Genomic DNA, 15000 nt, shown 5'->3' on the forward strand with positions numbered 1-15000 from the left:
AATTGATACGGTGAGGCCTTTTGGGGGTTGAAGGGGACGGGGGTGGGGGGTGGGAGAAGGGGGGACCTTTTATCGAACGGCTTATCGCCGGAAGTGACTCGTAGACGTGGATGTAGATAAGTAGACAAGCCGGAAGAGAGATAGAGAGAGAGAGTGGGAGTGAGAGTGAGAGAAAGAGAGAAAGGATGGGAGAGAGAGAGAGAGAGAGAGAGAGAGAGAGAGAGAGAGAGAGAAACGGACTTGGATCCTTTTGATGGGCAGTTGATTATTTTTTTCCCTTTATTTTCTTTTTTCTTTTTTCTTTTTCTATTTCTTCTTCTAAAACTTTTTTTATGGTTTCTCATTGGCTCTCTATCCCTCCCCCCTTGTCATATTCATCCTCCCGTTTCTTTATTTCGTTGTCCTTGTTTTTTCTTCTTTTTTATCTTAATTTGATCCCAATCGAGTACGTGAATTTCCGGTTAATACGTGAAAGGTCTTTATAAGGTGTGACTACTTGTGTGTGGTCGTTGTTTGTGGTCGTTATCTGGTCTTTTCCCTTTGCTTTGATGGTTCTTCGTTTGACCTTGCGCTCTCTTCGCTCTTTCTCCTTCTCTCTCCCTTTCTCTTTCTCTCTCGGCAACGCTTTCTCTCTCTCACTCCCTCTCTCTCCCCCCCTCTCTCTCTCTCTCTCTCTCTCTCTCGGCAACGCTCTTTCTCTCGTCTATCTCTCCTCTCTCTCAATCTCCTCTCTCCTCTCTCCTCTCTCTTCTCTCTCTTTCTCTCTCTCCCTCTCGTCTCTTCTCACTCTTTTCTCATCTCTCTCTCTCTTTCTCTTTCTCTCTCACCTGTCTCTTTCTCTCACCTCTCTTTCTCTCTTTTGTTTCGCTCTCTTTCTCTCTCTCTCTTCTCTCTCTCTCTCTCCGCGCTCTCTTTCTCACTCTCTCTCTCCTCTCTCTTTCTCTCTCTCCCCTTCTTTCTCCAGCCCTCTCGCTCATCTTTCCCTCATCCCCTCACTCCCTCCTTCTCTCTCTCTTTCGACTTCTCGCCTTCTCCCTCTCTCCCTCTCTCCCCTGCTCTCTCTCTCTCTCTCTCTCTCTCTCTCTCTCTCTCTCTCTCTCTCTCTCTCTCTCTCCTTCTCCTTCTCCTTCTCCTTCTCCTTCTCCTTCGTCTTCTCCTTCTCTTTCTCTTTCATCCCTCCTTCTTTCCCAATACTTCAATCAACGGAAGTATGCCTACCCCCCAACCCCCCACCCCTACCCTACCCTACCCTACCCACCCGTTCACACCGTTGCAATCAACTGCAGAAAAAAAGAGCAACACGCAATATTTACGACAAATTCCTCTCTTCTACCGCGCCATAACTGTCTCCATGCATTACATCATCTGCATCGTCATCTTCTTCAAGTAATTTTGTCTTGATAAGATAATTATTTTATGGCGATCGTCTTCGCTCTTTTGGAACGGGGAGGGACGAGGAATGTAAATAAGAAAGGTGAGAGAGAGAGAGAGAGAATGAGATAGATAGACAGTGAGAGCGGGAGAGAGAGAGAGAGAGAGAGAGAGAGAGAGAGAGAGAGAGAGAGAGAGGTGGATATTAGAAAAGGGGATTTTGGGCACCATATTGGTTATCAGGATCTTATCAGGAGCCAATCAGCGTGATAAGAAGTGGTCTTATAGTTGGTTGTTTTTTTTTTTTCCTCTTCTGAGGGTATCTCTTTTCCGTCCGTTTTCAGTGTGTCTCTTCACACGCTCGTCCTCTTCTTCTTCTTCCTCTTTGTCGTCGTCTTCTACTACTACTACTACTACTACTACTACTACTACTACTACTACTACTACTTTTGCTTCATTCATCATCTTCCACATTCCCTACACATTCTTTTCTTTCTTTTTTGCTCTGTTTCATCATCGTCATCTTTTATTTCTCATTCTCCTACTCTTTCTCCTCCTCCACCTCCACTTCCTCTATCTTCCCCACCTCCTCTAATTCACTCCTCCACCTATTCATCCACCTCCTCCACCTCTTCTCCCTCTTCCTCCCTTACTTTCTCCTCTCCCTCCTCCACCCATTCCTCCTCCTCCTCCTTTTGAACCACCTCCATCTCCTCCACTTCTTCCCTCTATTCCTCCTCCTCCACATATTCCTCCTCCTCCTCCTCTTTAACCACCTCCACCTCCTCCACTTCTTCCCTCTATTCCTCCTCCTCCTCTTTAACCACATCCACCTCCTCCAGTTCTTCTCCCTGTTCCTCCTCCTCCTCCTCTTTAACCACCTCCACCTCTTCCACTTCTTCCCTCTGTTCCTCCTTCTCCACCTATTCCTCCTCCTCTATCTTCTCTTCCTCGTCTTCCTCTATCTTCTCTTCCTCGTCTTCCTCAATCTTCTCTTCCTCGTCTTCCTCTATCTTCTCTTCTTCGTCTATTATCTTCTCTTCTTGCGTCGTCTTCCTTCCCTCCTCTCTCCTCTTCATCCTATGTCCTCCTATCTCTCTTCCTTCGTCTTCCTCTCCCTCCTCCTCCTCCTCTTCATCCTCCTCCTCCTCCTCCTCCTCCTCCTCCTCCTCTTCATCCTCCTCCATGTCTCCATCCGCCCCATCTCTCCCCAGTCGAGGCGTTATGTAATACATGTTAATTCACTGTAGGATGTGGTGAAGGACACGTGTCTTGTGACGGAAGGAAGGCATCGCTGTCCGATTTCCTCTTTGTTTGTTTGTTTGTTTGTTTGTTGGGAAATGGGAAGAGAGGGAGGGGTTTAGGGGGAAGGGGGGAGCACGGGGAAGGGGTAAAGAAAGTTGTGTGTGTGTGTGGGGGGGGGGGGAATTTGTTCCGGAAAGTCGTCACCTGGCAACTCTCCTAATCCCATATCCTTAATCTCTCCTACTTCTTCTTCTTCGTCTTCTTCATCCACCCCATCTCCCCTACCCTTCCTCCTCCACCGCCTATTTCCCTCTCCCCCTCTTCCTCCTCCTTCCCTCTCCCTCTCCCCCTCCTTCCTTCTCCCTCTCCCCCTTCTCCTCTTTGCTTCTTCATCCTCCTCCTCCTCCTCCTCCTCCTCCTCCTCCTCCTCCTCCTCCTCCTCCTCTTCCCCCCTCCCCCCCTCACTTTCCTTCTCCGTAACCTTAGGAACAAGACTCGAGCAGAAAGTTAATACAATTCCTTTTGCCTCAACGAGGAAGTCGCCGAGTGAGTGCGCGCAGGCGAGAGAGAGAGAGAGAGAATGAGAGAATGAGAGAGAGAGAAGGGGGGGTGGGAGAAACAGAGGGATGAAAAGCGAGTGAAAGAGAGAGGGTAAGAGTGGGGTGGAAAGAGAAACAGTGGCATGACAAGAGAAGGGAAGAGAGGCAGGGTAAGAGTGGGATGGAAAGAGAAACAGAGGGATGGAAAGAGAGAGAGAGAGAGAGAGAGAGAGAGAGAGAGAGAGAGAGAGAGAGAGAGGGAGAAATAGAAAGAATGAGAATGAGAGAAAGAGATTGCGGCTCGACAGCTAGCGCGTGGCGGGGGGTGGGAACGGGGGAGGGTGTGGGGTAGGGGAAGGGGAGATGAGGGAGGTGGGAGAGAGGATGGGGGTAGGGGGTAGGGAGGAGGTAAGGGAGAGATGTTGGAGCTCGAGTCTGGTTTCCTGACTAGTGTGTAGTTGGCAGCCGTCGCGTAGGGTTGTACAGCGCTCGTCTGCGACTGAAGGACTGTGATATAGAGTTTCGCGGTAGGGTTGTTTTGGTCTCCCTTCCGTGTGCGACGACTGTCAGACCTGTGAATAGAGTTGGAATCATGCCGTGTTCTCCTTGTGTGCGAACGCTCAGTTCTCTGTTGGAAATCCTAAACAGGATTCCGGTGAGTCACTACGTTTCTCTCTCTCTCTCTCTCTCTCTCTCTCTCTCGAATCACTCGTTCTCTCCTCGCCCTTCTCCTCTCTCCTCTCTCTCTCTCTCTCTCTCTCTCTCTCTCTCTCTCTCTCTCTCTCTCTCTCTCTCTCTCTCTCTCTCTCTCTCTCTCTCTCTCTCTACCTGTTGCTTCTTATCGCGCAGTTCTGTAAGCGAGGCGGAGAAGCGCCAAACACACGACTAAAATTGTCTTTGTTTTGATCAGGGGATCTTTGCTCTGGTCAATTTGTGTTTGTTCTGGTTCGTTTGTGGGGCTTCTTTTTCTGGTGAATTTGGCTGTGTTTGTTGTGGTTATTTCTTATTTCTTATTTTCTTTGCTCGGACCGATTCTTTGTTCTGGTGAGTTTGTCTTTGTTCTGATTTATTTGGTGTTGCTGTTGTAATCGGTTTGTGTTTGTTATGTTCGGTTTGTGTTATTTCTAATCAGATTGTCCTTTTCTTTGTTGGAGAGAGAGAGAGAGAGAGAGAGAGAGAGAGAGAGAGAGAGAGAGAGAGAGAGAGAGAGAGAGAGAGAGAGAGAGAGAGAGAGATTATGTACGTTTGTATACGTTTAACATGTTTCTCTCTGGATGACTCATTGGTTGGAAGAGGTATGTGTCTGTCTGTCTGCTGAGATGTGAATGTTTATCTATATATTCATCTGCGTGCCTCCATCCATGCGCATGTGTGAATTTGTCTCAATATATGTACGTGTGTGTGTACGTGAACGTGTACGTGTACATGTACATGTACATGTATGAATGCATACATTAGTACATGTGCGTGTGTGTGTGCGTGTGTACGCGCGTGTGCATGTGTGCGCCGCCTGTGCACATGCAGACGATGCGGTCCACCTAGCGGGCGGGTGTCCCAACATGGTGTTACTCCAGGTGTGAACGCCAGGGCCCACTCCACGGCAGCTGTTACTCCACGCTCCCTCCTTGTACTCTGTTGCCATCTACTCCACCCTCCCTCCTCTTACTCTGTTGCCATCTACTCCACCCTCCCTCCTCTTTTTATCATTCTGTTCTATCACCCTCCGTGGTCTTTCGGTCTCCCAAGACTTGATTCTTGAGCATGGCCTAAGGGACGAGTGCTGCCTATGACTTCTCTGGGTTCGTTCGCGTTTGGAAATGTTTTTTGGGCGTCTTTTTTGTTGTTTTTTGTTTTCTTTGTGTGTGATCCAGCTTCGGGATGTGTCTTAAATCCTCGGTTGTTCTGCTGATGTTTGGGCGTGACGCACATTTCCTCATTATATTCAAACGAGTTGAGGAAAGCGGCTAAGAGCGTGGATTCGTTGTGTGTGTGTATATACGTACGTACGTGTATGTCTCCCCGTATCCGTACATACGAATGCATCTCCTCACGTGTGTGTGCGTACGTGTATATGTGCGTGAGAAAGTAATAGACGAAGATGAAGAATATATATTTTTTTAATCCCCCCCTCCCCCGATACATCAAGGAAGGAATACACGAACAGTCGCGTTGAAGCCCCGAGTCAGTTCATCAGAGGCAATAGGTGGGGAAGCCAAGCTAATCGCTCTGGGTTAGGTTGGGGGAGGCGGAGAGGGAGGGGAAGGGGGAGGGAGCTGTTGCTTAGCTGGAAAATGTCATGCGGATGGAGAGAGGGTGGGAGGTAGAGGGAGGGGGGGAGTGGAGTGACAGGGGGAGGGGGGAGAGAAGTGGATAGGTAGGGGAAAGAGAGAGAGAAGAGAAGAGAAGAGAAGAAAATAAAGAATATATGAGATCGGAAGGAAGAAAGACAGACAGACTGACAGACACACACACACAACGTACAGTACCACAACCCCCCCCCCCCTCCATTCTTGAAAACGGATCTCACAGCAAAACGAAGATGGTTATAAAAGATCTTGCACGCAACCCTTCGGTACGTACTGAGTGCACATCTCCTCATCGACGTCACGTACACAGTAGCTCCTTCTATCTTTTCAAACGAATTTCTACGATTTTCTACGATTTCCGACGAGAGGATGTGCGTCACAGGAAGGCTGGGGTGACATTTTCGTATCTGCGGGACGTACATGCATACACTCTTGCATATGTACACACACACATACACACACACGCGTACATACACAGACGGAGGATGAGGCTTATCATTAAAACGTTTGTTTTTTTCCAAGATAAAAGGAAAAGGGAATCTTTTGGGGAAATTGTTGAAATGTTTTGTTGTGTATTAGAGAGAGAGAGAGAGAGTGAGAGAGAGAGAGAGAGAGAGTGAGAGAGAGAGAGAGAGAGAGAGAGAGAGAATGATAACCCTTTTCATATAATTAATGTATGGTAAGATCTTTCATTTACTTTAACATGACAGCCAGTTTTGTTTTGCTTGTTTGTTTATTTTTTCAACTGGAAAGGTGCGTCCAGGGAGAGTGTACATCCACCCACCCATCCATCTATTTATTTATTTACCGACTGATTGATTGACCGAAGTAAATCGTGTCTTTGTGAAAGGAGCGCGACATTTCCTGCACGGGGATTAGATGAGCGACCGATCAAGGAAGCGGCGAGGGTGTGGCGAGGGCGGCCCCGCGGTGTCGCTCGCGTTCTTTCTGCAAGGTCCTTCGTCGTCTGGACTCGCGTGAGGGAGGGAGGGAGGAAGGAGGAGATTGAGGGGTGTTGGAGGGTGCTCCGTTTGTCTCTCCTTGCCTTCGGTTCCTTCAGGTGTCTGGCTCTCTTTTTATTCTCTCTATCTTTCTCTTTCTCTATTTCTCTCCTCTTCTCCCTTCTTCCCTCCTACCATCCTACCATCCAACCATCCAACCCTCCCCCTCCTCTCTCTCTCTCTCTCTCTCTCTCTCTCTCTCTCTCTCTCTCTCTCTCTCTCTCTCTCTCTCTCTCTCTCTCTCTCTCTCTCTCTCTCTCTCTCTCTCCCTCCCCATCTCCCTCCATCCCTCCCTCCCTCTCACTCTCCCTCCCTCCCTCTCACTCTCACTCCCTCCCACTCTCTCCCTCTCTCCCTCCCTCCCTCTCTCTCCCTCCCTCCCTCTCTCCCTCTCTCCCTCCCTCCCTCCCTCTCCCTCCCTCTCCCCCTTCTTCTCCCTCTCGTGCAACGTTGCTCATCCGCACGTGTTTCCTTCCATCCGAGACAGGACGAGACGAGACCTCAGACCAGGAAATCTTCGGTCAGCTGCCTGCACGCGTCCGGATAGTGACGTTTCTCGCCTTCCATTTCTTCTTGCTTCCTTTCTTTCTTTTTTTTTTATCTCTCTCTTTCTCGTCTCTCTCTCTCTCTTTCTCTTTCTCCTCCCCGGTCTCTCTCTCACTCTCTCTCTCCTCTCCTCTCTCCTCTCCCCTCCCCTCTCTCTCTTTCTCTTTCTCTTTCTCCTCCCCGGTCTCACTCTCTCTCTCTCTCTCTCTAGATATTGATCTAAATGTCCATCTTTTTGTATATTTATCTATCTAGCTGTCTTTTCGGATATCTAGCTAGCCATCTTTTCCTATATCTGTCTAGCTATCTTTTCCCATATCTATCTATTTATCCTTTTCAATGTCTAATTATCTTTTTCTATATCTATATCTAATCTTCATCTATATCTGTTTTCTCTTGGCTATTGTGTTACGTTCGTTCCCAGTATTTTAGTATTTTTAATCATAATATATCAGTCAATCTATCTATCTCCCTCTCTATTAATTTGATATATCCATCCATATAAGCAATTTCCATCCTTCTATCCATCCATTCATCCAACCACATCCATCCATCCATATAAACAATTTCCATCCATCCATCCATCCATATAAACAATTTCCATCCATCCAACCATCCATCCATATAAACAATTTCCATCCATCCATTCCTCTATCGAAGTCCGTATTTCCGAAAGCGATAAACACACAAAGAGATAAATAAATGAATAAACCGATAAGCGAATTCGAGGAAAGAAGCCAGACTCACTCACTCACTCACTCACTCACTCACTCACTCGCTCGCACCAACGCACGCACGCACGAGGTTGTGATGTCAGAAGCGGGGTCGACTGCGCATCATGCTGGCCAGCCCACGCGTGCCACAGCATCGCTCCAGGTGGTGCCAAAAGGGGTAGGTCGGTGGGTTGGGGGGTCGGGGGTGGGTAAGGGTAGGTAAAGGTGGGTAGGGGTGGGTGGGTTGAGATGGGTGAGGATGGGTGGGTGAGGATGGGTGGGTTGGCGGACCGCTAGGTGGGTACTGGTGGGGAAGAGGAAGAGAAGGTAGGTTGGGGGTGAGGGGTGAGGGGTGGGGGTGGGGGGTGTGGGTTGGGTTGGAGTAAGGTTGGTGGAAGGGGGTCCTGTGATGGGGTCTGATTGAAGGACACATTTACAGTTACACACACGCACACACACACACACACACACACACACACACACACACACACACACACACACACACACACACACACACACACACACACACACACACACACACACATATACATACACACCGACAAACAAACACACAAACAGGACAGGACAGAACAGAACAGGACTGGACAAGACACAGACAGACACACAGGTAGACAGACACACAGACAGACACACAGACAGACACACAGACACACAGACAGACAGGCAGACACACAGCCACACAGACAGACAGACAGACAGGCACAATAGTGGGCGAAGCAGCAGTAAGTGGCTGGCGCAACACAACGTCAAAGGTTGTCCAGTCATCGCTATCTGGCAACACTGCTTCAGAATCACCTTTACGGAGTGGGTGAAAGTGCATGTGTACTGAGGATGCTCTGATTAGGCCTATAGGATATAATTAGTATCTAATGCGATTCTCAATCAAATGGGAAGTGTAGGTGTGGGGGTGGGGGGTGGGGGGGGTAAGTAGGTAAGTTGTTGGAATCTCCTGATCCTTCTTCATTTTCTCCTCCCCTTCCTTACATTCTTCCCTCTCCTCCTCCTCTCCTCCTCATTATTCTCCTCTCCCCCTCCATATTTTCCTCCTCCTTCTCTCCACCTCTCCCCCTCCTTACTTTCCTATTCCTCCTCATCCTCCTCCTCCTCCTCTCCCATACCCTTTGGGATCAAGGAAGGAAATAAACACACACGCGCGCGCAAGATTACTCCCCCATTATAATTTTATGAAGATTACTCCGAGTCGGCGAGTAGACGAAAAGAATGAGCAAGTGTGCGAGTCGACGAGTGGGTGGAGCGAGTTGAGCTAATAAGCATGTGTGCGAGTCGACGAGTAGATGGAGCGAGTCGGCGAGTAGACGTGGCGAGTTATGCGAGTGTTTCGGCAATTAGGCGAGTGAAGCGAGTGATCCTGTCAAGCGGAAGAGGGGCTGGAAGACCCCGGGTTGCGGGCGGGAATGAAAACACTTCCGGGAGTTGGTTGACTCACGCGCTCGCCGGGGTTCGCCGGGGCTGGTTTCCAGATGGGATGGGGGCGGGGGGTGGGGAGGGAGTGTGGAGAGGGCGGATGGAGGTATGGAGGGGAGTGGGGTGTGGGGAGAGGGAGGATGGAGGTACGGAGGGGAGTGGGGGGAGAGGGAGGTTGGAGGAAAGGGGAGTGTGGGGAGGGAGCGGTGTATGGAGAAAGTGGGCGGGAGGAGGAGGGAGTGGGGGGGGAGACGGTGAGAAAGAAAGAGAGAGAGAGATAGACAAAGGCGGAGATTAAAAGAGAAAGAGAGAGAGAGAGAGAGAGAGAGAGAGAGAGAGAGAGAGAGAGAGAGAGAGAGAGGAATTTCAATAAAACGCGAGGAATTGTTAGAAGAGTACACCTGCGCTAGAAGTATATAGGGATCTTGTTTTCGCAACGTTCTCGGGTAACGAAAAGGGGTAGGGGTAGGGAGAGGGGCTAGGGTAGGGGTAGGGGGATGGGGGTAAGGGGGGAGGGACAAGGTGAGGGAAAAGAGAGAGAGGGAGAGGGGAAGGGAAGAAGTTTTGAGTGGGTGAGCTCAGTACACGAGTAAGCTGATGGTGAACTCGAGCTAAAATAAAGGTATAGAAAAGTGAGCTCTTTCCGATACACACACACTCAATCTCTCTCTCATTCTCTTTCTCTCTCTCTCTCTCCCTCCTTCCCTCCTTCTCTTTCTCCCTTTCTCTCCTTCTTTCTGTGTGTGTGTGTGTGTGTGAGAGAGAGAGAGAGAGAGAGAGAGAGAGAGAGAGAGAGAGAGAGAGAGAGAGAGAGAAGTAGCTAATATAATTGCTATTTTTCCCCCATATAAGTGTTTAATGCACTCATATGAATTCATTATGGCATCGGTTGCAACATTGCTCTCTCCTCTCCTCTCCTCTCCCGTCCTCTTCTCTCCTCTCCTCTTCTATCTCCTTCTCCTCTTCTATCTCCTTCTCCTATCTCCCTTTCACCTCCCCTCACGTCTTCTCCTCGCCTCCCCTCCAGTCTCGTCTCTTCTCCTCTCCTCTCCTCTCCTTCTCCCCTCCCCTCCCCTCTCCTTCTCCCCTCCCCTCCTCTCCCCCCTCCCCTCCCCTCCCCTCCCCCTCTCCTCCCCTCCCCTCCCCCTCTCCTCCCCGCATTAGCACGCAGTACACGCGCGAGGAAGGCCTTCGCATGATCTTTCCGTGCCGGGCAATACAAAGGAGGAGACTCTGACATTCTGCCGCGAAAACAAACGTGGGGAGGCTCCGATGTTGGTGGAAGAAAAGGAGAGATACAGAGCAAGAATAAAGACAGGGAGGGAGGGAGGGAGGGTGAATGGGAAGGAGGGTGAGAGGGGGGGAGGAGGCATAGAGGGTGAATGGAAAGGAGGTAGGGAGGTAGGAAGGGAGAGAGGGAGGGAGAAAGAGAGTGAGAGAGACAGACAGATAGTCAGACAGAGAGACAGACAGAGACAGCGACCGTAAATAATCCGGCCGATATAAATCAAGAAAATATCGAGAGAAAACGAGGGAAAGGACCAAGCAACCGAATGCGAGTGATTAGTTAAGTAAATACGAAAATGACGACTGTTAATGAGGCCGCAAATATGAGTCTGCAATTGGATTGTTTGTTTGTCTTGTTTGGCAATGGTCATTATTTTTCGAGGTTAAGTGCACTGTTCTCTCGTGTTTGTGCGTGTGTGTGTGTGTGTGTGTGTGTGTGTGTGTGTGTGTGTGTGTGTGTGTGTGTGTGTGTGTGTGTGTGTGTGTGTGTGTGTGTGTGTGTGTGTGTGTGTGTGTGTGTGTGTGTGTGTGTGTGTGTGTGTGTGTGTGTGTGTATCTGTGTGTGTATGTGTGTGTGTGTGTGTGTGTGTGTGTGTGTGTGTGTGTGTGTGTGTTTTCCCATACGGCAATCTATATCAGTATCTGTCTGTGTAGGTGCAGTGACTACCGTTTCCCGGGCGTCCATTCATACAAACAGACGACGACAAAAACCGCCATGAAGTGAGTTTCCCAACGCACTCATGTCCTCCTCTCCCACGGACATGCTATCCCGCTCTTATCGGTGTTATCAACGGCGCTATCAGTCGTTCTCCTGTCGCGCGGACGGCCGATTCGTCGGATTCGTCGCCGCCCGTTATGTCGACAACTCTTCGTGCTCTCTGTAACTCTTTGTTTTTCTTTTTGATTCTCTCTCTTTTTTTTAATTCTTTGGGACTTCTGTTTCCTCTTTTTTTTAAGGGGGGGGGGGTCGGTTGTTTTCTCCTTCGTTATTTTTCTCTACTTTTCAATTTTTTGTCAGGCCTCTCTTCCATCACCGGTCGTTTCCCATTTCTCTCTCTCACCTCTTCCTCCTCCTCCTCCTCCTCCTCCTCCTCCTCCTCCTCCTCCTCTCTTCATCAACCTCCCTCATCTTCCATACCCTTCCTCTTACCTTCTCTTCCCTCCTCTCTCCCCCAGTGCTTCCTCCTCCTCCTCCTTTCTCTTCCTTTTCCACCTCCACCTCCCGTCCTCTTCTTCCTCCTCCTCCTCCTCCTCCTCCTCCTCCTCCTCTTCCCTCTTCCTCCCCACACCTCTTCCATTCCCCCTTTCCCACTATCCGTAGACTATATATGCGTCATCGTGGACTTGCATTTATATATGTGTGTGTGTGTGTGTGTGTGTGTGTGTGTGTGTGTGTGTGTGTGTGTGTGTGTGTGTACACGTATGAAGTTTGTTCGAGGATTCTTGGCAGCATAAATTGGAGGGCATCGAGAGAGGTGGGGGGTGGGGGTAGGGTGGATGGTGGTGGCAGCAGTGGTGGAAGAAAAGAAGGTAATGGTGGTGGTGAAGGGGAGGGGGGGTATAGGAGAAGGAAAAGAATGGGGAGGATAAAGGATGAGGGAAGGATAAATGAAAAGGATGGGAGTGGGGAAGAAGGAAGGGGAAAGGGGGGAGGAGGAGAACGGGGGAGGGGAGGGGGAGCTCTGAGGCTTCGCTTTCAAGTATTCTTTGGCACCTTCTCGAGCTGACCATGCTTGGTGCCAACGGGGAGGGAGGGAGGGTGAAGAAGGCGGGGTGGGGGTGGGGGTGGGGTTGTTTACATTTGCTGCACTTTGTTGTTTGTGTTGTAATTATATATATATATATATATATATTTTTTTTTTACATTAGTTCAGTTAGTTTTGTTAGTGTATTTTCATGTGTTTATTTGAACACTTTTCCGTAGGAATAGAATTGAAATTAAAAATTAAAAAGATGTATATATGATGATCATAAACCGTGTTTCTGAAGTCCGCCATTTTTCCCTTATTATTTTCCCCCTTTCGCTCTGCGCGAAAATGGCTTCAGTTTGACCTTGAGAAAACAGTTTTTGGCTTCGAGACACGTGCAAGGAAGTAATGATGCATGACGCATATGTAGGTTATACTCGTCATGACAGAGAAAGTATTTATATGTAGTTTACTGAAGTACTTATGAAGGCAATACGCGAGCCAACTATGTTGACACTCCGAATCTTGATGGGCCCTTTATTTTTATTTTAAATTGTTGTTTTTCTTCACTTTTTTGTGCGAATTTACGTATGTAAAAAGAATGGCAGTGTATCCTCAAGAACAAGTTTCCTGGCCTTGTATGAAAGATACGAACGGCATAATGGATAAACCGGAACTTGAATTATGTGTATATGTAATATTATCACCGCCATCACCATCATCGTAAGTACATATGTCATCATGTCCATCACCGTCACCGTAATCATTTCCGTTATCGGAGCCGTATCTACGATTATCCTCGCTTTCATTTATAGTATCATCACCATCAAAAATAGCACGAGTAACAGTAGCCCTTGTAGCTTTAAGAGTAAAAGTATCCCATGACTAACGTCCTCCCTTGCCCTTCCAGATGAGATCCGCAGCACCCTGGCCCCGATGATAGTGGACTTCTCCCCGAAGAAGGACCTCCCGGCGGAGACCGAGAGCGGCAACGTCGCCGTCGCCGCCATCTTGGCCGCCATCGGCGTCCTCTGCGTGGCCTCGGCGGTGAGTTGGGGGGAGGGAATTTGGAGAGGACGGGGAGAGAAGGGGAGGAGGGAGAGGAAGAAGAAGAAAAGGAAAAGGGGGAGGGAAAGGGCAAGGGGAAAAGAAGAAGAAGAAGAAAGAGGAGAGGGGGAGAGAATACTCAGCGGATGGATGGTTCATTTCGGGATTATTGGGTTCATTTGCGGATTTATTGGTGCCCTTCATGCTTCATGAATAGGGGTAACGATGGTCCGTTTCTGCGGGTTATGAGCTATTCCTGGAACTTTTAAAATTCCGGGAGGGGGGGGGGAGATCAGGAGGATATGCGATCGAGGTAAATACATTCCACTTCAAAGGAGGTGTCTCTCTTTCATGATTGAACAATTGTGGGTCGTTTTGAAGATGGGTGGATCTCCTGGGCCGCGCAAGCAAGGGAAGTTGATTCAAGTGAAGGCTTCTGATGAAAAGCCTGCTGGTGCTCACGTTTGATGTCTCTGACGCAGTTAATTCTTTTTTTTTTTTTTTTTTTTTTTTAAGCCTGGCGACATACGCTCCACTATCAAAGGTTGTGTGTGCGTGTGCGTGTGTGTGCGCGCGCGCGCGTGTGTATGGGGCTATATTTGATCATATAAATTGGACATGGCACCACCTAACCCTGCCTGAGCATTACAGGGACATCGGAGATAAACCCAATAACCCCCCTAATGGTTGGAAGAAGCTGATTACAGTAACCAGAATACGTGGGATATAGATAGGCAGGATGTACAGTGTACACGTCTCTAAAGCCTCTTTTCTTTGTCATTAGTATAGGTTTTTTGTAAAAGGAGCTTCCTGATGACATTAGTTAATGAATATATTAGCCTTAAAATAGACAGTGGACTTACTTTATACACACACTCACACACACACACACACACACACACACACACACACACACACACACACACACACACACACACACACGCACACACGCACACACCACACACACACACACACACACACACACACACACACACACACACACACACACACACACACACACACACACACACACACACACACACACACACACACACACACACACACACACACACACACACACACACACACACACACACACACACACACACACACACACACACACACACACACACACATACATGCAAACAGACACAAACACATATACATACATGCAAAAACACACAAAAAAATGTCACTACCTAGATGAATTAGCCAAAAATTGTTTGCACTTTATAGAAAAGTAAAGCGTACCCATGCACATTTACACACATATTCATGTACATATCAAAAAGTGTTTTATATCAACCCCTTTAAATTTTCAGATGGCCTACATGATATACCGTTACTTCCGGAAACGCTCAGTGCACAGCATGAACTTCGACAACCCTGTGTACAAGAAGACCACAACCGAGGATGGCTTCCACCTCGCGGGACAGCAGCGCACCAGTTGCCCGAGGAATTCCGGCCAGCCACGATACCAGCACCAACAGTATGGGGTTGCATCACCTGAGGATGTAAGTATGAGGAGGTTTGGGTGTGTCTTCCTTTCACATTCAACTTTTTTTAAGTTCCCTTGAAGTTTCACATTCGGCTAGGAAAGAAAAAACAATAGATTCCTCTGTGTGATAAGCTAGGAGACCTTGTATTGGAGGTGACTGGTAGCATCATAGTTTGTTATCTAGACGGTGCTGTTTTTCCAGCTCGTTGTAGAGAGACGTAGCAAGACAGTAGTATCGTTGTTTTCTCCGAGGTGCATATCTCTATTACGACATAGTGAGAGATAAGTTGATAGAGACTGCATTCAGTAGAGA

At 48.5% G+C, this 15000-nt stretch overlaps 1 protein-coding gene across 1 annotated transcript in view; it reads left to right on the forward strand.

Moving 5' to 3' along the window:
• The window catches only part of LOC122259633 (Lipophorin receptor 1), a gene marked incomplete in the record, with an annotated part of 583594 nt that overhangs the window by 558565 nt on the left and 10029 nt on the right, over positions 1-15000 (forward strand). Inside the window, 2 exon segments of the mRNA XM_086550094.1 lie at positions 13053-13189; positions 14512-14703. Coding sequence (XP_086406220.1) covers positions 13053-13189; positions 14512-14703 — 329 coding nt within the window.

The sequence above is a fragment of the Penaeus japonicus genome, unplaced genomic scaffold (assembly GCF_977035675.1).
Source record: "Penaeus japonicus unplaced genomic scaffold, GWHDUDI00000001_assembly GWHDUDI00000002, whole genome shotgun sequence".
Taxonomy (NCBI): domain Eukaryota; kingdom Metazoa; phylum Arthropoda; class Malacostraca; order Decapoda; family Penaeidae; genus Penaeus; species Penaeus japonicus.